The sequence below is a fragment of the Coloeus monedula genome (genome assembly GCF_965178545.1).
Source record: "Coloeus monedula genome assembly, chromosome: 2".
In the NCBI taxonomy this organism is placed as follows: Eukaryota; Metazoa; Chordata; class Aves; order Passeriformes; family Corvidae; genus Coloeus; species Coloeus monedula.
This window is the reverse complement of record NC_138782.1, coordinates 57045940-57070068: the sequence shown is the minus strand read 5'-3', so window position 1 is coordinate 57070068 and position 24129 is coordinate 57045940. Positions and strand designations below refer to the sequence as shown.

The 24129-nt window shown below is 40.9% G+C and overlaps 1 protein-coding gene across 4 annotated transcripts in view; it reads right to left on the bottom strand.

Annotated features, from left to right (window-relative positions):
* The window catches only part of AIG1 (androgen induced 1), a 133307-nt gene extending 112069 nt beyond the window's left edge, over positions 1-21238 (bottom strand). For 3 of the 4 annotated variants that reach the window (XR_014227343.1, XM_082302729.1, XM_082302730.1), the window contains exon 1: positions 20944-21238. Coding sequence is in view for 3 of the 4 variants with exons in the window: in XM_082302729.1 (XP_082158855.1) it covers positions 20944-21084 (141 nt within the window). In the remaining variant the exon portion in view is untranslated. Of the gene's footprint in view, positions 1-20555; positions 20794-20943 lie in introns of those variants that run through there. The other variant, XM_082302731.1, reaches the window with a different exon arrangement.
* Positions 21239-24129: the final 2891 nt, after the last annotated feature.

Sequence of the window (24129 nt, the reverse complement as noted above, 5' to 3'; positions counted from 1 at the left end):
TGGTGTGGTTCCTGTTAAAAATTTCAATAGCACTCTTCACCTAGATTTAACAAGAACTATTGAAAAATCTGGATGTGTAGTACATGCTTATAAAAGTACCCGAAAATATGCTGTACTGGGACACATGATGGATTAGGAGTGTGTTACATTATCACACATCCAGGATTATCACCATAAACAGGATTATCACCAGTGAGATCCTTAGCAGACAATGTGATTGAGCAGCTCTGTACAACGCAATAAAAAGAGATGGATGTATAATTGTAGAAGAGTGGAGGTTTCCAATTTACTAGTCAGAACTCAGGTGGACAAGGTCCTAGGAAACCTGGGTCAGTGTTGAGCATGATCTGACTAAAGGATTGGACTAGATGACCTCATGGCTTACCTTCCAAATTGAGTGATCCCACGGTTACATCAAGTCTGGGGCTTCATGTAAGGAAAATGTTTCGTTGCATCAAGGATTGTGAAATCTCTTCATTGTTTGCAAAATTCACATATCTCTTGAGTGACTCCAGCTGATCACAAAATTTTAAACACTTCTGAACTATTTTCACAGGTTAATGAAGGACTTTTCCTATGGTCACTATAGGTTTAAGCTTCACATGGGGATTCTGGTGAACAGACACTACTTCAATAGTACTTAGTCTTGTATGAGTGTCTCCCTGCTGGTAAGACTTCAGACATGTTACTAAGAGGGAAAAAAAGGGAGTCAGGGAAAAAAAGGGAGTCAGGGGACATAGATCAACTTAAGATTTGAGTGTAAAATTGTATACTAGACTATCCTAACTAATAGGTACTCAGTAGCACCTAGCTGCTGCTTTATATGTGCACATATAAACAATGAAAAAAATTCAGACCCTATCCAACTTGTCACCCATGTAAATCCAGAAATCATTCTGTGATTACAACATCTGCAACTTGACAGGCTCAACTCACCCATTAGAATAAAGAGGAGTTACCTGTGCATGTTTAGGCATATACCTTACTGACACTCAGAAAGGGTGAAGACAAGTAGCTGATTCTTTCATTACCATTTTCTGTCTAAACAGGTCAGGAAGTTTTTACATACACACATACCAGGACTGCCTTTCAAGTCTCTATTGACTGTTCAAAATCTTTTCTATCTTTTCAAAATCTGTTTCTCCATGAAACCAAAAGACATCGAAATCAATAGCTTTGTCTTTTATATGTAATTTTACAGTCCGCTGTTTTTCAGTCATACAAAGAATTCTTACACCACGTCAAACTTCTGGTTCATATTAAAAGGATGCTATCCATTCTTTGGTGAGGTCCTCATCATGGAATTTTTTCCTGGATCCTCCTTGCTGGTGTCAGCACAAACTAATACGAATTTAGCTTTTAACCAAGATGCACAACATGGATAAACAACTTACCGCTTCAGTATCAGCCAAGCAAGTTGCATATGAAATGCAGCACTAATGTAATTTCTTGAAACATCTTATTAAAGTTTTGCAGGTCGTCTTTCCAACAGCTAATGGTATGTTATGAAAGGGCTTATAAACTGGGAGAGTATTTTAAGTATTTGAATTCCTATAGGTGGTTGTTCATATCTGTGTGCAATACAGACAAGACAATAACAAACTAGGATGAAATTTTCTTTTCACTTTGTTGAGTCTTCTGTCAATTAAAATGTCAGAGGCAAGATAGAGATGTAACCAAAGTTATTTCCTCCACTGCTGATAACAACTGAACCCAAACCTTCAGTTTATCCCGGGATATTGGAGTCTTCCAGCTTAATACCTTGGGCATGCACACTTCTCAGAAGGAGCCTACCATTCGTCCTGAAAACTAGAGCTAGAACCCTGATTCTTAATGCCTGTTTAGGGCACAATAATTACATTTCTTTCAGTCTGAAGAGTTAAATTCAGCCAGAAGAGAGAACAAGAACAAAGAGACTGTGGTAGGAGGACTGTTGCTACCTTTCCTCTTACAGCAAGTTCAGCTCTAAATGGCCTACATATACTCCACAAACAAGAATCAACCATGTTTGGGGGAGTCTTTCTCCTTTATTTGGCCCTGTAGTACATTCTGGATGGATCTCACACGTATGCAACATTCTTTGAGCTTTCTATTTGTGCTGATTTTGGATGGGGTAAAGTAAATTACCTTCATAGTAGGTAATATGGGACTATGTTTTAGATTAGTGCTGAAAAGTGTTGAAAATAGATGTTTTGATTATTGCTGAGCAGTGCTTGCACCAAATCCAGTCTTCTCCTGCCTCTCACACTGCCCCCACAGTGAGGAGGCTGGGGGTGAACAAGAAGTTGGGAGGGGACACAGCTTGGACAGCTGATCCCAAGAGACCAAAGGGACAGTCCATAGCATATGGGATCATGTTCATTATATAAAGCAGAGGGAAGAAGGAAGAGGGGGATGTTCGGAGTGATGGTGTTTGTCTTCCCAAGTAACCATGATGTCTGCCAGAGCCCTGCTTTCCTGAAGATGGCTGAACACCTGCCTGTCCAGGCGAAGTGGCAAACAAACTCCTTGTTTTGCTCTGCCTGTATGCATGGCTTTTGCTTTTCCTATTGAACTGCCTTTACCTCAACCCACAGGTTTTCTCACTTCTACACTCCTGATTCTCACCCCCATCCCACCACAGGGGGATGAGCGAGGGCTGCGTGGTGCTCTGTTGCAGGCCAGGGTTAAATCATGACAGTACTCCACTACTGCTGGTGGTTACTGAACTTTAACTGCAGCAAAGTTCCTGAAAAAACCTCATTTTCTTAAGCATAGGAGGCATGAAAGCATAGGAAATGTCTACATGAAGGACTTTCAGATAAGCTGCACTGAAGGACCATAACCGATTCCTCTCCATACTGTCAGGTAGGATTAGGCTGCTGTTTTGTTCTTCTTTATTAATTTTTTCCTTGATGTTCAGAACATTTGATAAAATAGCCTACATATTAAAGCAACAAATATTCTCTAATGTAGTTAAAAAATATTGTATTACTGATTTATTTGAAGAAACTGTGAAGAAAAATTACAGCTAGTATTTCAGCAGAGTCTCTACAACCATTTAACATTTACAGGCAGGACTTTAAAAGAAACTGAAAAGGAAATCTATGAGAATTCATAGCTCAAGGTACAAAGCAGTAGAAAATCATATTTTACCTGAAGACATCATCCAGGGAAGTAACAACAGCTAACTTTATTGTCAATTTTAGAGATAAACTGAAGCTCAGAGAATTTACTCCCTGTGATGACATCTAAAAGCTCAGGACACTCTCGAAGAAGACAGTCAAAACTCTTGACTGATCAGGACTCATTAAATCATCCTTTTGACCTTGACAGAAGACAGCTGGTAGAAATTCTTCAGGATTTGATTATCTCCCTCTCCTATAGACATCTTTGAATGCTCATACTTAAATATAGACATGCACACTTCTAAATAAACACCATTTACATCTTTCTCTTGCTGATAAAGCAATGCCCATATGATAATTCTATCACGGAAAAAAAAAATTCAAAGTATTTTGATAAGGAGTGCAAAAATTTAAATGAGTGCTTCAGTTTGCCTGTTTAACAGATTAAACAGGTATTTCTAAATGGTATCTGCTTCATGGAAGAAAGAAAATTAGACCAAGGCTGGATAAAGGCTATGGCTTGAACCTTCAATCTCCTCTATGTCTCCATACAAAGTGAAGACAAGATATGAGCAATATCAGATGATAACGATGTGTACTCATATTGCTAAGATGTAAATGGCAACACAGGATGCAAGCTAGAGGCCTTAAAACTGGATGAAGAATGCATAGAAATTCAAGCAGTAACAAAGTTACATCCTCATTTGGAAAAGAGTAGGACAATAATAAAAACAAGCCTAATTTTCAAAGTAAAATTGTTAGAAGCAAATCTGGACTATGATTAATAGAATATAAACACCTAGAATTCTTTTGCTGCCATGATTGCTTACTACTAATTAAGCAGGTAATTTTTTCACACTCCATTTGCAGCAACATCTTCTGTTTGAAGTGTTGTGAAGATGTTGTGTTTGTCCAACACAAACACTTGTAAATTTCACTTTTTGATGGTTCTACACTTTGATCAATTCAGTGCCTTTTATGACTTCAAGAAAACTGGATTTTAGAGACTTATGCAATTTCCTGAGAACTGGCCATATGAAACATTTGATGACCTCTAACTTTGGCTCTTTACACTGTTGTCCATGTCACAGTTGAGGTGAGAAAAATAAAGCTGTGGTAAAGTCATATCAAGGATAAATATCAATATTGCTTCCCTTTGTGGCTGTGGCTCTTTATAAAATACTTGGGCATACCTCATGTATGACAAAGGTCTGAAGCACAGTTTGTTCACAGACCCACAAGAAAATGAAGAGGGAAGGAAGGATGTTTATAATGGAAACCTGATAGCTGTAAGCTTAAAGCTCAAATCAGATTTATCAGTAGACTTTCAACTGATAAAAATTTGGAAGTCACTGTCATATGATTACAGATTAAAATGGCAGCCACTCTCAAAATCAGGTGTATCTGGAAGTCATCCACTCCGTTTAACTGGCATACGTTTAACTGTGGAGGCAGATACACCTTATCTGAGTGTAAGAGCAAAGGCTCTTAGGATAGCACAGGACAAACCAAGCACTAGCACAGAGTAAAACACCTGACACCAAAACTGACTCTCTGATTCTAGAAGTTATTAGGGTTCATGCCTTTTTGATATTCTTCTAAAAGAAAACTTTAGATCTTCAGAATTTTTTTTTAGACCATTTACTTTAATTAAGTCAAGGAGTTTTTCAGGCTTCATAGCTCAAAGAGATACTAGGGAATTATTCAGAAAATACTGATTTCAAGCTCTGGGATGGGAATGCAAAAAATGTACACATAATAAAACATGCTTAGAAACATTCTTGGGAGAAAAAGAATAAGCCATAAACCCTTACTCCCCCCACAGAAAAGTGTTAGTTAATGAGATGGCTGAAAGCCATAAACATAAATCTAAAGAAAACATAAAACCCAAAGGAGGTTGTGAATTAACTTGACACTATCCACTTCACTACATAAATGCAATACTTTCTGTTGTGTATGGCACATCCTCCTCTCTTTTATAAGTACATATACATATAGTCTCTCTTACGAATCACGAAACCTTTCGGCTAGGATTGGCATTGCCTTTTGTCCTGAAAAGAGGTGGTGCACTCCACAGCTATGAAAGCTGGCTCTCCTCACAGGCTGCTCTAGCTCAGCACCACAGGCTGCCTTTCCAAGCAGGGAGAGGAAGGCAGGCACCCAGGAACTGAGCAGCAGGCTGCCTGTAGGCAGGGCTTGACTGGGAGGCCTCAGCAACCTGTCCCCGACTGCCCCTGTTTCACCATGAGGAAGAGGGTGAGCTGCACACCACTGCCTTCAGCCAGGTCTCACCTGCAGCCACCCCTGGGCATCACTGCCAGCCAGTGACTACAGCAGCAACAAAACACAGCCCTGACACACAAATGCCAGTGGTACATAGGCTTAAGTATTTACATAACCACGGACTACAAAATACACTAATAAATAAGGGCACACACAGAATTCAAGATCAGAAATGCTGTGAAGACAATGCATTCCTCTCCAAAGCATGCACACAGCTGCCTCAGCCCCGCTTTCAAGATGGATCTTGCAGGCAGAAGTGCCCAGATCAGGAAAGCAGATACTTGATCCATGAGGATCCAGGACTGTCAAAATACTAATGATATGTCTTTGCAATCTCCTTCACTGCAAATCACTGATCCTTTATGAGTTTTCAAACAAATAATGAGTATTGGGAGAAAAAAAACTGTCCAGCACAGTGAAGCAATAATCCACGGACATGAAACACATTCCACATTTCTCTCCTCATTCAACTCTGCAGCTACAAGAAGACAGTAGCACAGTAAACAAGCCTCCTCCTCCTCAACACACTTAACTCATTCTTCCCACACACAGCTGCCACTATCATGCATATTTCAAAGCTTCCATCTGGGCTTGACAACTGTACCTTCCTTTCTTCCAGCCAACAGAAATACACGTCCTACTCAAACCGGCATGGATGATATCGCACTGCTTATTTCAGAAAAGAAGCTGTTCCACAAGTAGGTCATGTGGGTGGAAGCCTCCATGCTAACCTACATGTTCACCGTGTAGGTTAGAGCTACCCTACATTCATTTTTCCCTCCTTCCAGCTAGAAATTGTCTTCAGGCAGCATGGGAGGATTTGTGGTACTTGTCCAGGCTGCTGAATGCCTGGTTCTTCTGCATAAACACCTACTGTTCACACAGGGATTAACTTCACAGTATACACCCAGCAGGTTCAACATTTCCCAGAGATTCTTCATTTATGCCACATATGCTACACAGTGCAGGTACACCTCCTTCTGTCCAGAAATATGTCCATAATTCCAACAGCTGTTGCAGACTGAGGATGTCCTGAACTCGGCATGCACATAGGCAGATCTCCAGTCTACGGCCTCATCTTTTTTCTCCTAAGGTCAACATGACCTACTGGAGCTATGCCTCTTGAAGTGCTGCTGCAGCAATCACCCACTCTGCACCCACAGCAACAGCCTACATTCTACCATTTAAATAGCTGTGTCTCTTCCTTTATCCCTCAGCAGCCTGTACTCAGATCACCCTTCCTGTACCATCAAATGCACTTGCCTACATCCAGCATGTAAACATGCACCCTGCCTCCCCCCACCTCTTGTTCTGCAGTGGCTGGCTGGGTAGGCTGAGGACAGTGCCTCTTGCAAGACCGAGAAGGGCCAAAGCTATCCCAGGCTGTGGTTCTTATCTCGGACAGCAGAAGAAGGTGGAGCCAAAGTGGAGTTAGGAGTTGCTCCTCCTCCACCAAGGGGGTAGCATCTGGGTTCATTCACGCCTGAGGGCAAGGTCCACACATTTCCCATATCTTTGTGAACAGCAGCAGCAAATGAGTCACCAGGTGAGACAGGGCAGACTGGAGGTGATGCTTAACAGTCTGGGCAGAGCTGAACAGCCAGTCTCCCCTCCAGCCCCACCCTGCAAAAAACCCCTCAGACTGAATAGGAGTAATCTGTGGGCAGCCTCTGCCCCACATCACCTCCTGAACCACCTGAGATTAACAATGTTTAAATATACAGATTACACAACTAAGGTAATTCCTAAAGGATTTTAATGACTATATGTCCAGCCAATTGCAGTGTCTCACCTGCTGGGCTTGCATTTGGTTCAAATCACACTTTTCTGCAGAGAGATGTGAGGCTTAGTTGGCAAATATTTCTTAAGTGCTTTGAGATCTTGTAATAAAAGGTGCAACGGCACTACAAAGGAATTTTAGTAAGACACTTGCTATCAGAAGATGTTAATTTTTTTCAGAAGATCCATATCTGTGTGTGTACTGCTTCTTTCTCGGAATAAGGAGAACAAAGGAGATCGTACACATGTAAGCATCCCTAAAGAAAACAGAGAAGATTGATCATTTAGAACGGTCAATCAGCTGTTTATACTATTTACCAATGCTTTCCTTTGGGAAGACCACCAAGGAGAAAAACTGCAAAGCAAACTCCAGTGGAAAGATACTTTCCACGCAGCATACTTATTCACTTTAGGTCTTATGGAAAAAGATATGACCTAGATCTTCTGCCACTCTGCAGGCACTACCTGTCTTCCTACTTTAAGAACATTTCCAACAAACTGAGATATGGCCTTAATTTTCCTTAAGCTGATCATACAGGTTTAAAATTTTTTCTTTGATATTTATCATAGTGCTTCAGAGGTCACCTAGGCATTTTATGCAGACTGCTGGTACACTTAATCATTTCAGTGTCTTCCTGCAGTAAATCAGAAGACATTATATTAATAAAAGATGGGTCTGTTCCAGGTCTGATTCAGAATGCTGAATCCCATCTACCTGGCTTAAAACGAGTCCTTTAAAAAGGTCAGTTTACTCTATGGAATTCTGAGTATCAAGGATATGTCTTCTCTCACACTAGATATATACACTTGAGACCAGCATGAAGACACTGGAGTGATTCAGAATGAGAGCTCAAGGCTGTCTGCACCACAGCCTAGCCAAAGAGACCTTGTTTGAAAATACACCCTGAGATACAGGCACACCATGCAAATAGGTATCTTATAAAACATGTTTGCCTCCATCACTACAGTTCTTTGTCTGGCAAATACTGTTTGGTCACATTCACTTAGCACAAGAAACAAGACAAGCAAAGTACAAGGTCTATGAGGGAAAGACTGGCCAGAAATTACCTTCTCTTGTACCATACTATTATCTTTTGGTTCCTTCTTCAAAATACTTATTAATCCCTGTAATCAAGCTGTACATACTTAAAAGAAAAAAAGAAGAAAGGTTAAACATTTGTTCAGTTATTTTCTGGGCTTGGATTTATCACATCCACCTCTGACTCTCACTTTCGTATTTCAAATTTAGGTTTGCATTGACCATCTCACACAGCACAGGTACAATTCCTATGAAATAAGGTAGTATTTATGATTAAGCCACAACTTTCAGGGTTATGGTCCTCTTGTTACATCGATCTGTCCCTTGCTAAAGGAAAATTTAACACATTTTCAATTAATAGTGCTGACAAAATATTTCTGAATAACAATTGCTCACTGCAATGGCTGATTCCTTTGCAACACAGTTTTGTCTGAGTATTTTAATGAAGACAATCAAATGTCTTGTTTTCACTTCATCAGTTCAAATGCACTGAAACCATAAATTTGAAATACTTTTTCCAAATCTTTTTCTCATAAGAAATTGTGAGATTTATTTTTTTCTTCCCATCTGTAACAAATATGTAATTTCTAAATTTAAAATCATACCAGAAGAGTCATTAAAAAAAATACAGAAAAAACCTCCTTCAATATTTTTTGTCTTATCTTGCAATTTGCTGAAAAATCACATATTTCTAAGTCACATGCATATGTGGATGCTTTGTATCACCCAGAACTGGGAGTCTGACCTCAACTCCTGTCCAAACTAGGCAGAACACATGTGAATAATACAGAGAGAATATCTTCCCATTATCTGTCAAAAGTAACATCAAAATACCCCTGTAGATCAAGATCTTTGCTGCCTTCCCAACAGCTGTTAGAAGTAATATCAAAATATCTCTGTAGATCTAGACCTTTGCGAGATGCACAGACCTCCTGTGACATTTTATCATGAGGTAGTTGTGAACAATGGCTCCAGTGACGTGCCACACAGGTCAAACCCCGTGGTAGGGCTGGACTCTCTGACAGAAGTGGCATCAAGACCAAAGTGCTCCCATCATAACATAGCACTCTGACTGCTGCCCAGCCCTGTGTTCAGCACAGGAAGGCTAACTAGGCAGGATACAGACTCTAGGTGGGTCATATGTTGAGCACTCCTTGTTCCAAACATCACTTGACATCCTGGCTGACATATCTTAAAAGATACTGACTCTAAACCACCTAGTCCAATCAGAATTTTATTTGTATTGACCTGGATTAGAGGCAACATGATTTTACACTTCTGCCTTTGTATGCGTCCACTGGGCAGGTGTTCAGTCTTGCTTGTGGTTCGACATGGGGGAGTGGAGCCATAGCAGGCTCATCTGTATCCAGTAACCCCTAACAAAAATGAGTATGTTTTCATGTGGGTTTGAGGAGAAAGTTACCACTGTGAAATGTATATTTCTCTCTTTCCTTACTCGTAAATTGCACCAGGTGTGTCTGCGTACAACCAAAGTTCACACCCACAAACAAGGCATAAGAACTTATATATGTTCACGTGAAAAAAAAGAAGCTTCTTCTATTAATACCAGTAATAGCTGACAAGCTAAGCAATGTTCAAAAATATTTTTGTTCATCTCACTGAAAGTAGTAGATTTCAAACCTCACAACGATTGTTAAAAGACAGGTTTTCCTATTAGGAAATATAAAATACAATTTAAATAAATTCAGTATCTCATTTAAAACAAGTACATTAAAAAAAAAGATGGAAAATGTCTGAATAAATACTGATTGCTGATTCTGTACATAATTTTGATTTTTCATGTTAAACATTAGTTTCTATCAAGGACCTGCTTCTGAATTGGAAATTTTATCATAAAAAAATTGAATGGCGGACTACCAAGAAATGACAAGATTTTAACACCATAATAAACATTAGGATCATGATCCATTATGCTTAACACTTACAGGCTTTTTTTTTCCTGTAACCAGGATGCTTAAAAACTTGTTCAAAAACAGAAAGCAAAGCTAAGAGTCTTATGTAACAGCATAATTTCCAAACTAGTTTATTTAAGGCCACACCACACTAAGATCGAGTTTTTCTAATGGAAGATGGCTTATTTTTTATTGGTTTGGGTCTATACAAGCTGCTTTAAAAACACAAGAGAATGAATGACACTGAGTAGGTCTGGTATTTGGGAAAGACAGGGTGAAGATGCAGAAGAATACATGAAAGTGAATGCACTGGGGGGAAAGACAGTATGTGTGAATGGTGGGGAAGGAGTGTAAGGAGTAGGTGGGTAAGAAAAGCAGCACTTGACAGGAAAACACAGGCTTCTGGAAGAGGACTGGTTGTGCAATTGGAACTGTGGAGCAGAGCTGAAAGATCAAGGAGACTCTGTTGGGTTAGAATATATTAGAACAGGGACAGAGATATCAAACAGGGGGATTCCTATAAGGAAAAAAAAAAGGTAGAAAATACACTTAAAGCTGACAGCAACTTGTAACTGAGAGCCTGTCTGGGTGATAAGGGGGACAAATGGATCACGGCAAAGTGGCAGCACTTTCACTGACAAAGCCAGCAGTGGATGAACAGAGTCATCCCTTGCACACCCTCAGGAACATTCATATTTGCTTTTATGTTGCAGGTTGAATTTTAAAATCAAGAAGTTCAGATCCCACTGGCCCAAATCCTCAAAGTAACAAGAGGTCCCTCCACCCTTTTCTAAAATGCATTTCTAAAATGTCATAAAAAACATCTTGTCATTTGAACTCAGCCTTGTAATTAATAAGGAACAAAACAGCTTTGAATTATTTTGGTAATATTTGGTAATAATTGTAAGTAGCTTCTGCCCCGAACCACGAGAAAAGGAAATGACATATGCCTGAAATGACATATGACTTAATAACATAGAATACAATCTATGGAAAACCAGAGGTGTCTAGCTTCTGAAATTATACTGGCAATGAGTCAAGGAGATTTGAATGCTAATCTTCTATAATAATGTATTGGAATTAGAAACATCCTTGATAAATACAGGAATATCCCTTTCTAGCCATGGTAGGTCATGAGACAGCTGACCCAAAAGCTGTCTACTCTCTCCTGTCCTCTACAGCTGACACTGAAAAACTTGAACAGCATCTTGACTCACTGTAATCTTTGACCCATGGTTCATTAATTGGTCACCTAAACTGACTTCAGTAGTAGCAGACTAATTTACTCTGAGATATTCACAGCGTATGGAGAGGCTATGGAACAGAGCAGTTCTTACGAACAGGTTGGTATTTTCAAATAATGTGCAGCATAAGTAAATAACTATTATATCAAATGTACACAAAGATGTATATCCACACCCAAAAACCCGAAATCCCTTTCAGCCTCCTGAATGTTCAGTTTAAAAGTACAGAACTGCCGTTCAGTTCCACACAGCAGAGGTTTCCATTGTGACTCACGCGTTCTTGGGACTCACTTCCTGGGACTGCACTGGAATGCAGACAATTGTTGTCTACAGTCCTTGGAACATAGATAGAACAAGTAAACCCAGGTTAAGAAAGTTTTCACAGCATGGAGTCTCAATTTGTTTGTAAGCTTAAGTGAACAGCAAATGGGGACCTCTGCATCTGTCAGTGCATATGGCTTCTAACTAGGGACAAGCTTTGCAAGCACCCTGCGCTGAGCAGAGTGTGCTAAGCCAAACACGTATGCGCAGGGAAGTGGTGCTCTGGCACCAGTGTCCCCAGCCAGGGGGGTTGTGTGGGGAGACTGTGTGGGTGTGTGGGAGGAAGAAATGACAGAGAGGAAAAGGAAAGGAGGAAAGTCTGAGGGAGCTAACATATGCTGGTTTAGCCAAGAAATACCAGCCACCCTGTATCTCCACCCCTTGCTTTCCCCTCACTTTGTCCTCATAGACAGCAAATACCTAAATACCTGCTTGTCACAACACAAGACTGGTCAGCGTGGTGCACTCTGTCACCTACACGCCCCAGGTACAAAGTGCTGTCATGTATGATTCCTTTTATCTCTCACTTCCCTACTTCCTTTCTTTACACAGCTGAGCCTGCGCAAGCCTGGCCATAAATGACTTGTGTCTTCTCTACGGTCAAGGGCCCCACTGCAGTGCCTCAGGATCAGCCACTTGCCCCAAAATCAGCAGTATGAAATGCTTCCACCACTTCAGGCACAAACTTGTTAAGCACCTCACAGGGGAGAACATCCCTTTTGTATTCTTGCATTTTCTAACTCATAGAGCAGCATTTAAAGTCAGCAGTTTCTTTTTCTTCCTCTTGCATCTGATCAAGTACATTTAGGAACATATGCCAACCTGTGCTTTGCATGTGGAACTCCCACTCCTACTGAATTCTAATAATATTAGCAGTAATAATAAATAATGATTTGTTACTTATGTGCTGCCAGGATCAGAAGGCTTCAAGACACATGACAAAAGATATGCAAATATAGGGAAGAAAAAAGTAAATTTACCCTCAGGTACACAAACCACTAGGTTTAAAAAATTACACAAATACAGACAGCACTGCCTGAAATGAAAAATGAGCCAATCAATCCCTTTAAATTCTCAGCTAGGTCCCTCCCTGCACAAGCAGCTCAAACAGTCTGAAGAGTCTAGCAGCATTTGTAGAGTTAAGATTCAGCCTCTTAAATTGTTTCACTTAGACTAATTAATAGCAAAAACACACCACTGCTCGTGCGTTGCTTTACAAGTAAGCAAAGAATCAGTGAGGGATTTTACATCCTGCTCTCCTGAACATTCTACTCTACCAGGACACCTAATATTCAGCTAGGAAAAATGCAGCAGTACTAGTTTTGTTTTAAGCTACACTGCAGAGTCCTCATGCATTTTAAAACAACTAACCTGACAGACAACTGTGGCAAAAATACCTGAACCATGTCAGCTACACACAGATCTAAGTGGAAATTATTACATAATTGCGCCTTTTGGCATATTTGTTTGGAAAACCTACTGTAAACTGGATGCTTGCAAGGGCAGTGGCAAGACAAGATGTTCAGGGAATGCAACTAGAGGCATTCAAATGTTACTTTCAAATTCTCAAGGGAAAATTGCATGGATTTAGCTAAGTTGCCAGAAGGAGCCTTCATACAAATGAAAATTAGTAATTTCAGAAAATCAATTATCTTCCCCTAACATTTCACATAAGTTTAGCCTGTTTTCAACCAACAGAATCCCCACAATTTTCAATATAAAAGCAACTTTGCAATATTAAAAAAAAAAGAAAAAGCTTAATCACAGTTCTAATTGGGAAAGGGGCTTGTTTTTAAGTCTCACCAAAACATGCTTATAAATTTTAATTTACTTTAGTTTCTTCCTGTCTGAAAAGTCTGGAAGTTTTACTTTAGCTTCCAACAGATTTTGTTTGCTTCAGACTTGGGTTAACTTTTCCATCCACTGAAGTTAAACCCAGCTTTGTCAGTGGCAGCATATTTAACTATGCTGAGTTGAAAAAATCTTGCATTATACATAGTAAGAGTAATGGAACAAAGCCTGCAAGGCTTTGAAGACTAGCAACAAATTCAGAGCCTTGGAAAATACAGTACGGGGAAGATGTAATTATACAAATAAATGCTGGTAAATAAGACAAAATTTGGAAAAGCTTTCACTGGAAGGATGAAAGCTTTTCATATTCACCCATTCAAAGAGCTGGTCTACAAAGTAAGTCAATTGTCAATTTTGTTTCTACCTTATATGCCATATATATATATATATATATATATATATATATATATCCATGTATCTAAATACTAAATATACCAGAACATAAAGATGAGAAGACTAGGCCTCAAACTCAAATACTTAAACCCCATCCCCCAAAAACCTACACTGAAAGGAGTTTGATGTTTTGCATGAGTGTTTTGCAAGCAGTAACATCACTTTTATTTCAAGTACAGAAATATCCAATATGAACTTTCTTATACACCAATACTTATTTCACTCCTGAATTCTGCAGAAAGCATACAAACCCCTCACTGGTGGTGATCTTTTTACATTTACTGTCTGGAATTGCATTAGCAATTAGAACTCCAAATGACAAGGAATTCTCCACCCACGCTGAGCTTCTCCCAATATCAGAGTCTATATTAAAGTAGCACAATTAGAAAAATGTTTTCTAAATATTGCATTAGGATATGCAGGCACTCACATAACCTATTATTAGATATGGAAGGTTGCAGCACAGAAAATACTTCATCTAATGGAACGAATCTAAGATTGTTTTTATTGGTTTGTTCAGATATATATACACACTCAGCATAATCCTTCACAATGAATCTAATATATTGTGTTCAATACATGGCAGAATGGCCTGTTTTTTTTAATTACATTCTATTGTGGTTTTACTTTATTCAAATCTGCAAACTTATATCTGTGGAATGTGAGGGTTTTGTAATTTCATAAAGGTTGTGGGTTTTTGGTTTTTTTTTTTACTTTTAGATCAACTTCAATTTTGTTGTACAGTGGCATATTAGCACATTTGAGATTTCCACCACACCAATAATAAAATATTTTTATCATGTGAGGGTTTCACACTTTTCAGATAATCAAGTTTCTTTTTCTTGTTTTTCAGCCTAAGGACAAAACAAGTAACTACCCACATGGACATCTACCCTACAAGTCTTTGTATATCCTAAGATTCATGTAACTGCAAAGAATCAAGCAGAATTTGATTTTTATTACAAATATATTTAATTTAAAACACTACATTTGCAATTTTCTATACTGGTAAATAATATTATTTGATAGGTTATATAGATCTTTACTACAACTCAAGGAGGTCAATCTTCCAGAATTTATTTCTTGTATGAACTCACATGGCTGCATTAACATAACACAAATATAAGGTCAAAAATACATTGATTAAATAATTTTTATATACTCATATTCACAATGGATTAGGACAGCTCAGAACCCAAATAACTTCAGCAAAGAACACTAACATAGAACACTAGATGTGTTGTCCTTGTTTAAACGAATTGTTTAAAACAATTTTGCCATATGAAGGCATATAAGATTATCTGAATTACCCTTACCACTGTAATAAAATTTGAAAGAAAATAATTCAACTGTAATACAACTTAAGTAAATAGGATGTTTTTCAAAGGGCAACAGAAAGACTACTAAACCAATTTCTTTAAGTTGTCATCATTTGAAACTGTTCTGGCAAAACTCTACAGGCTGTACACTGGTGTAAAATACAGCACTGTTACGTACCACTTACCTACTCCAAGTTCTAAAATAATATTATTGACATTAGTTAAATCTATCATCATAGAAAGTGATCCCAATTTTTTCTCTCTTCCATTCTCCTGCTTTATGCTGCCAACCCCATTGCCAACACAAATAGTTCAAGACAGCCATAACTTCCCTGAGAATTCCCAAATTAAATATACATCATACTTAAGTACAATTGTAAAATAAAGGCAGACTAATGCAATGTGAAAACGGAACACTTCCATGTAGTGCTGAAAATTCCACTCAATTTGTAATAGTGCTACCAAAAGCAAATGGAAAACACGGGTCTATGAATAAAAAAAGGGTGATACTATTATATTTTTATTACTGCATCGACAGCACTATGCATTACTGTTCCCCAGACATGTTTACAGCCTGAGAGTAAAAAAAAAAAAGCTCTGAAACATTTAAAAGGCTCTGCTATGTATATTGTTGCCTTTTCTCTCAAATACATTAAGCATCATTAAGAAACCTCACCTCGTTATTCCTAAAAAAGCAATCCCTCTCTATGTAAACTGATAAATTCTCCATTGACTGTGTTCTCTGGTATAGTAAGACCACAAAGATATTTAGATATGATGATAAATTACCGCTGGGAATAATGCATAGTAATATTTTACACTTCTGTAATCTTTTCACTCAGAAGCCATAAAGCACTTGAGTATCAGGGTAACTTTACAGATGATGAAAAAGGAAAGCAGAAGGTGAAATTTATTTTACTAAAGGAAATACTGTAAAAGAGTTGTTGTTATATTCCATAGAGTGTGGGATCTCTTTTCACTTTTGTCCTCTGCTTATGGCAAGTGTAACCCATATAGCTAGCAGTGAAACTTGCTCCATTTCAGATAATACACCAATGGTGCAGTTTATTATTCCTTAATTCTGAAACTTTTGGCCTCTAGTATTTTCTGGTCATTTTATTTCCTATCAGCTTGACTAAATCCAAATTGGGTACAAATCACCAAAAATTTTTCACAGTGCTTTGTTAAGTTGATACCTTTTTATGTTGTCTAGTAACTGCATCCCACATAATTTAATAACTAATACACTAAATAAATAAATAAATTGTAAGTCTAACAACTTGAGTTTCTAGTCCTGTTGATAACATGGCCCTCTGAAAGTTTCAAAGACAAGGAACTAAGCTCGGATAACTTATTCGAACTTAATCAAACTAAATCTTAATGTGTTTTCTGCAAAAAAATTACAGCGTTTACTGGCAAAAAATATGTGCTGGGAACAGAGCACATACCTGTTTTTTGTAGAACACAATCTGCCAGACAATGATAAAAGTTCACACAGACATCCTGCTATTTCTTTCAAGAGAATAACAAGTTTATAACATCAGGCAGATTTATATATGAGCAAAATCTGTTCCTCTCTAGGTTTGGCTGCCCTGAATCAAGTCACAGGAATACCCACGTTAATATTCTGATATTCAAAATGGGACCACTAATTTTATAACCATTAATCATAAAACACAACACTTGAGACTGCTTCCAAAAATCTGGCCTTGCTTTTTGTCTCTGTGCAGCCTATCAGAGAGACCTTAGGATTATAAAATACAAAACCAAACCCCCATAAATTTGTTAATACATGTGCACTAATATCTTGGTTTACTCTACTTTCTTTGAGGAATAACGTTTCCAGAGAAACTGCACAATGAAAACTACAAGCCATTTAGACCAGCACATCCCTTACTAAGGAGGTACATACTTATTTTAACTCGAAGTTACTTTCCTGCTAATTATTGCACACAACCCAAACACAAAAAGTAGATATGGTCTTCTTTTGGCACCCACAGGCTCCACTTTATTCCAGAAGACAAATTCTATTTGTTTTTGCCTCCTCTCCCACCAACAGTAAGAGATCCAAGAGAAACTGACGAATAAAATGCGATAGCAACTTTTAAACAAGTTGGTGCAATGGATTCCTCAACAAATGTGCATTTATAAAGGCAAGTGTGTGATTGCAGTGTATGCAGGATGACCTAGTTGTCTTGCAACCAAGAACTATAACCTTTAACCCAGCTACTTCAAGTACCTACAGAACCAAGTAAGGAAAATTTCTGAGGGATTTACATAGCTGACAAACTTGTTGCAAAGAATCACGTTTGCTGGCATAAATTCTGGCCTACCTTAACTTTCAGCTATAAGGCTCAACAATGAATTTATGGGATGTGGCACAGGACAGTGCTGTCCTGCAGCATCCTACTATTAAAGCACAAAATGGTGAATCTGAGTTAAACAAAGGCAGCTATACAAGGAATTTTAGGCCCATCTCTTGAAATATCCCATCTGAATCCAATTCTTTGCTGTTTTCACAGGAACTAACCTCGAGGCCTGGTTTGTGTTTTGAGTTTAAATGAAAGCAGCAGGTAGTTTTGAACTAGCCTGAATATTCAGTTCCATAATTCCATTTGCTGGGCCCCACCGACTGATTTTGGCAGCAACTCTTTACCTCTTCATACCTTGGTTTTACACTCTATACATGAGAAAGAAGACACTGCTTTCTTTTCTGTGTGGGCTTTGTAATACACAGGTACTAGTCAGGTATCTTTACCAGCTTTTGAATAAGGAGGGTAAGTATCTGCCACCTCTCTATACCAAGATGAAAGTCTGAAGTGGAGATACTACTATTAGTTGCAACAGTCAGAAGCATCTTGAGTGTAATGTCAAAACATACTGCCTGTGCATTGCTTCATAAACCAGAAAAATATTCCACTGACACAGGTGTTGTAGGGAATGTTGCCACCACATTTGCAAGTGCAAAAAAACCTAGTAAGTCATCAGAATAACAGCAGTTAAAATAACTCATCGGTTGCACTTGTCTTCTTTCCTAATTCAAGGATTAAGAATGAGCACTGGCATCCAAAACATTACTTAGATATGAACATCCAAAATACTTTGGATGGACCAGCACATTACATTTGTATTAAACAACTTCCTCATAATGCTCAACTTCCGTGAACAGTGTGAGGGCTCAAAGTCTACTGTTCAAAACATTGCATACACTTACAATGTTTTACTGTCCTGTGTTTTAGAGTCCAAACTACTAGATTTTCATAATTCAATTCAAAAGGGTATTACCTGCGAATAACTGTAAATCATTTCCCACAGCACCTCGCAAAGCCAGCTACTTAAAACTCCAAGAGATTTATGGATGCTGAGACTGGAAAGAACATCCCTTTACAAACGGACAGATGGAAAAAATTTCAAATTACTTTTCAGATTCAAGTCATAAACTGACTTTCTCAAAAACTGGTAGCAGTTTTTGGAAGCAGAAAGAACTTCTACGTGCTTCTGTGATGTCAAAGATGAAATCTCTGTTTGTGGAGGTACAATCTGTAGCAAGAACACACGTCTGCCAAGACTCTGGCATTGATGATATTTTGTCTAGACAGCCTTTGAATGTGACTGACACAGGAACAGTGCACATGGCTGAGCAAACTGAAACTTATGGAAGAGATTTGCAAGACTTAGGCAAGATACAGGATTTTGGAGATGTGCCTAACATCCTCCAACCATGCCTCCTGGTATCCTCCTCAGGAATCTAACTGTTTTTGTTTCGTCAAGTCTCCCAGTTGTCCCAGGGAACAGAAAGATACATTTGCTTACATAAGATGGTAGCAGGGCCATTTGGACATAAGGAAATATTGTCAGCAAGTGGAGAGGTCTGCATGCTGGCTAGTCACTGAGAAATGCATTCAAGCCCTTGAATTGTGTGTTATTTCGAAGGATTGAAGACTAAGAAATTGCTAAACCTTTTCTCAACTACTGGGCTTGACTGTGAGAAACACAGGGCAAGTATTAGCTAAAGGACAGAAATTACTAGCTGCAGTTGATAACTGTTCTAGATATTTTAGAAAGCACTACATATTTACCTTGATCTTTTGAGCCCTGACAGAAGTAGCCTGAACAATGTACATGGTTTGATGGAAAAGTCCAAGTGAACTTGCCATAGACAAGGCTATAATTTTTGGGGAAATGATGACTATCATTCACAGTTACATTTGTAAATTTGTAAACTGTGTGACAGCCCTGGTTGACTTAGTCCCCAAGCAGCTGTCAGGGCTAGGAGAAAAGAGAAAAAGGTGAAGGAGACTCAAAGAGATTATCAGCTTTTAGCTTTAGCTGGTTCACTCCAAGTTCAACTGTCATTGAAGTCAACAGCTACTCCCCTAACTTACTCAGATTTTATGCTAACTTCTATTAACCAATATAAGAGACAGTACTGTTCAGCAGCCCAAAAGGAAAAAAAAAGTAGATTCTAGTTTGTCCTCCAGAGAAACATCAAGCTTTAAGACACCAATTTACAGTTCCAGTAAAAGCACTAGTTACTGCTGTTGATCCTCAGAGCTCCAGCAAATTTTTGCACCTACAAAAAAAAAATTATCCTGGCTAAGTGAAAAATACAATTGATGCTTCTTCTCTGCAAATAATATATGGACCTCAGTGACCCTTAACTTAATCCTGATACAGAAATTTCCACACTTGACCTGCTTGGCTACTAGGGTTTGAGTTTGCTCTCCAAGCCCACAAACTCGACCTACTGAGCCAATTCACGTCCGTAGGCAATAGCAGCAGTACTTGTGAATCTACAGTGAAGTTCTGAGAGGTACTGAAATACTTGCATTTTGGGACTTTTCAGTAACTGAGTTGGAACCGCAAAGTTTCTCACCTAATTACATCATGGATACAAAGAAAAAAATATTTTGATCTAGGTACTAGGTTTAAGTTGGCTATCATATTTCCGAACCAGAAACCAAGTTTCTCCTCCCATCTCCTCTCTTCCCCCCGCCCCCTCTCCTCCCACCTGCACTAAGGGAACACTTGTTGCGGAGGCAGCAAGCCTAGGAAGCTCAGATTAAAAATAGCTCTGGCTAGCACCTGGTGTTCTCCAGCAGGCCAGCATGCTGGTGACTCTTCCAGATCTGGACCCTTACGAAGAAATATGATGAAATGACACGTCTTTTATTTCATACACTCGTTTATGGATTTGCAACCAAAACTAACTGGATCTGGCAAGTTGGAGTTGCCTGGCACTTTCTTCATCACTGACACACTTGCAACCTGTCACGGATGAATTCCTCAGAAGGACCAAAGGGAGCAATATATTTTATTTTGACAGCACACGGGAGCCAGATGCTGGGCCAGCAGGTTCTGGTGTTCACTGTCGGCCATTAGAAAAGCCGAAACACATCATCAGCACTGGGGTGGGTAACAGGCCGTCAGGCGCACCTTCCCCACGGCTGCTGACACGCAGCAGCCGCTCGGCTTTGTCCGTGCCTCTCTCCGTTCCAACCACCCGGCTCCGCGGTGTCCGGCTGGCTCCTCTCACGGCCGGCCCTGCAGCCCCAACATGTCGCCGCCCCGCTTTAAGGTCACCGCATGGCGAAGCCGTCGAGCGCCGGGGGCCGCGGTGCGCCCGGGCCGCGGCCGCTCCACGGGCAGCCCGAGGGAGGGGGCAGGGCCACGGCCGCCGCCGGGGGCACTTACCAGGTCTATGAAGGTCAGAAATTTCCAGCTGCCTCCATAGGTCTGATGCGCGGGCATGTCAATGGCCTTGTAATTGCACAGGATGGAGCAATAGGACAGGAGGATGGCGGCGCGCAGCACCTGGCAGGGCACCAGCGCCATATTTGCGGCGCGGGGTGCGCTTCCGTGTGCCTGTGTCCGTGTCTGTGTCCCCGTGTCACCGTGTGTGTGTGTCCGTGTGTCCCGGCGTGTGTGTGTGTATCCCTGTGTGTGTGTGCGCGCCGTGCGGGCGGGACTCCGAGCGCCCCCACGGCCCCGGCCGGGGCGGAGCGGAGCGCAGGGCCCGCGCGGTGCGGCGGCGGCGGCGCGGGGCAGGGGGGCCGCAGGGCCAGCAGCGGCGGCCGCGGCCGGGCGGGCGGGCTCGGCGCGCTCCCGAGCTTCAGCTCCGCGGCCGGGCCGTTCCCGAGGGAGCGGAGGGACGCCAGTGTGAACACGAGTTAATTGCAGAACCCGGCTGCCTGCCGGTTTTCAAGCGAGAACTGCAATGGGTCAGCAATTACGGGTTATAATATCCTTTCTCGGAGGAACGCCGTGTCTCGTGTGTGCGCCCGGGGCGGGCAACCCTTCCCCCGCGGCCGGCGCTGTCAATGGGCCGGCTCAGCAAGTGCCTCCGCCCCGGCGGCGGGAGCGCAGCCGGGGACGCCCGGGGGAGGCCGCCGGGGGGGGGCGCGGCTCTGGCCGTGCGCCCTGCCTGCCACTGCAGGGCTGCCCTCCGTGTGTCCATACCCTTCATGTGTCAATAATCCACGTGTATCCTACCCTACGTGTGTCCATACAGCTGCCCCGCCGGGCAGAGCATTTGTTCTGCCCTCTCTGTCCCTGAGGCACCTTCAAGTTTCTCAGTGTTTCCACTCGTCCCACGCAGACGTTTGCTTGAAGTGGGCTCTCCAATGCCTACAAGCCCTGTGAAATGGGAGCCTTCTGATCCCTGGGTTGAAATTAGGTACCAGCATTATATGGCATGATGCCCTGGGACATCATGCCAAGGGACTGGAGCATTTTTCTTAACAATGAAAGGTTCAGGGAGCTGGGCCTGTTCAGCCTCAAGAAGTCATGACTGAGAGGGCAGCTCATCAGTGTCTGAGTATCTGAAGGGAGGGCGTCAAGAGGATGGAGCCAGGCTCCTCTTGGTGGTGCCCAGCAGTAAGACAAGAGGAAACAGACAGAAACTGATGCACAGCAAGTTCCACCTGAATACGAGGAAGAACTTCTTTACTGTGCGGGTGACCACACACTGGAACAGGTTGCCCAGAGAGGTTGTGGAGTCTCCCTGACTGGAGATTTTTGAGAACCATCTGAACACAATCCCGTACCATGTGCTCTAGGATGACCCTGCTTGAGCAAGGAGGTTGGACCAGATGATCCACTGTGGTCCCTTCCAATCTGACCCATTCTGTGATTCTGCAATTCTGTCCTGTCAGCAGAGGTTCGATCACCACAGGGATCCTTGATACTAGGAGAAATCAAGGGGGGCTCATGTTTGGACTCCTACACCTTAAAAAGGAAAGCTCTTAAGGTGCTTGATTGCAGGGTAAATATTAAATTGCTCCACCATCTGGAAAAGTTATTTTAAAGGAAACCCCCCTGCCCCGGGCAGTGATGTCTGAGCTTGGATAGACAAATCACTTCTATTAACACCATTTCCATACATCTGTCTTGTGAAATAAATATTTGAACAGTAAGGTGCTTCATCATAGTTAAGCTGCTGGAAGGCAAAAAGAATCAATGATTGTGCAATGCATTCCCTGCTTCTGTTCCACTACATAAAGTCAAAGCTTCTTCATCTGATATTAGCTGTGCTCAAGTTTTGCAAATACGAAGGGCTTTTAGGAGAACACATGCTAGCAGCTATCCTCGATAAATTTAGAACTGTTCAAGGCCTCTCCTTATGCAGAGAAATTGTATGTCACATATATGCATGTACCAAGAATCCTCTAGAAGCATGGAGTATGAATTTAGCACCAGATGCTTTAGATAATCTTATCCATCAGTTCACAGACCCAGGAAGCACATTGGGCAATAGCACCTTTGTTGTTTGTGGCACGTATTTTAGTCTTGCAGGCTAAAAGGCTTTGGTCTCACTGAAGCCTCAAGGTGCAGTGTGAGTCATCTGAGTGTAATGTAATGGTGTGCAATACAATGGGAGACCAGAGTAGTAACATTATCAGTGTGACCCAAGAGAAGGGAATCTGTAAAGCAGCATGGTTGCTGGTGAGGACCTGCTGTCTGTTCTGTATGTATGCAGGAGGTTTCACTTCTCTGGATCTGTGAATATTCATTAGTGGCTGAGGTGTATTAAGTGAAACCCTGGAGCACATCTTCTCTTTTGGTTTTATTCAAAAGGAGTCCAGCTTGCTTTCTGAAACTGTGTCAAGTTACAAAAGCTCTCAAAGGGAAGTTACTCTGTGCCGAACTACAGCACGACTGATTACATATCCATGCACACCCTTGAGTGTTGTGATCAGCCTCTTGACAGGAAGAGTTTGGGGCTGTGTAAGCCTTAGGCAATCCGTCCCCTACTTTTCTCCTGCACCACCTCCTACGATGTACAGGAACTCACTCCTTCAGTCACCTCTCTGTCACTGAGGCACTGCAGGCACTAACACTCACTGCACACCTTTAGCAGTTTTCATTTTAGTCGTGTGTAGTTTAAACAGTCTCCAAGGTTACAGCACCCTCAAAACTTTTTTAAAACTGAAAAGCTACCCAGGCTTTTTGGAGCCCCTTTTGAACGTTCTTCAGTTTTACTCTCCACTCTTCAATAGACATCTCAGCAAGGCTCACAGAAAATCTTAACCTCTTTAAAAAAGCTTTCACTCAGCCTTGTAAGTCAAGGTGAAAGTCTAAATGAAGCAGAATGTTGTACATTGTAACACTCTCGTTCCCCGTATTTTTTTCTTTCAGTGAGGAAAATCTCAAGGCAGGCTAACTATCGTGCAAGGCCCAGCCAAGCTTCTTCCTGGTCAAAACCTCTTCTTTATTATGCATTTCTAGACCTTTGAAAGGAAGCATAAGTCTATTGTGGGTGAGTTCTTTGTGCCTGTGTCCTTTCTAAAGGAGTATCTGTTGAATCTCTGTGCAGTATTATAATAAGGACTAGATTAGATTGGAGGCTGCCATTAGCCTATATGTGCTGATGTGGACTTC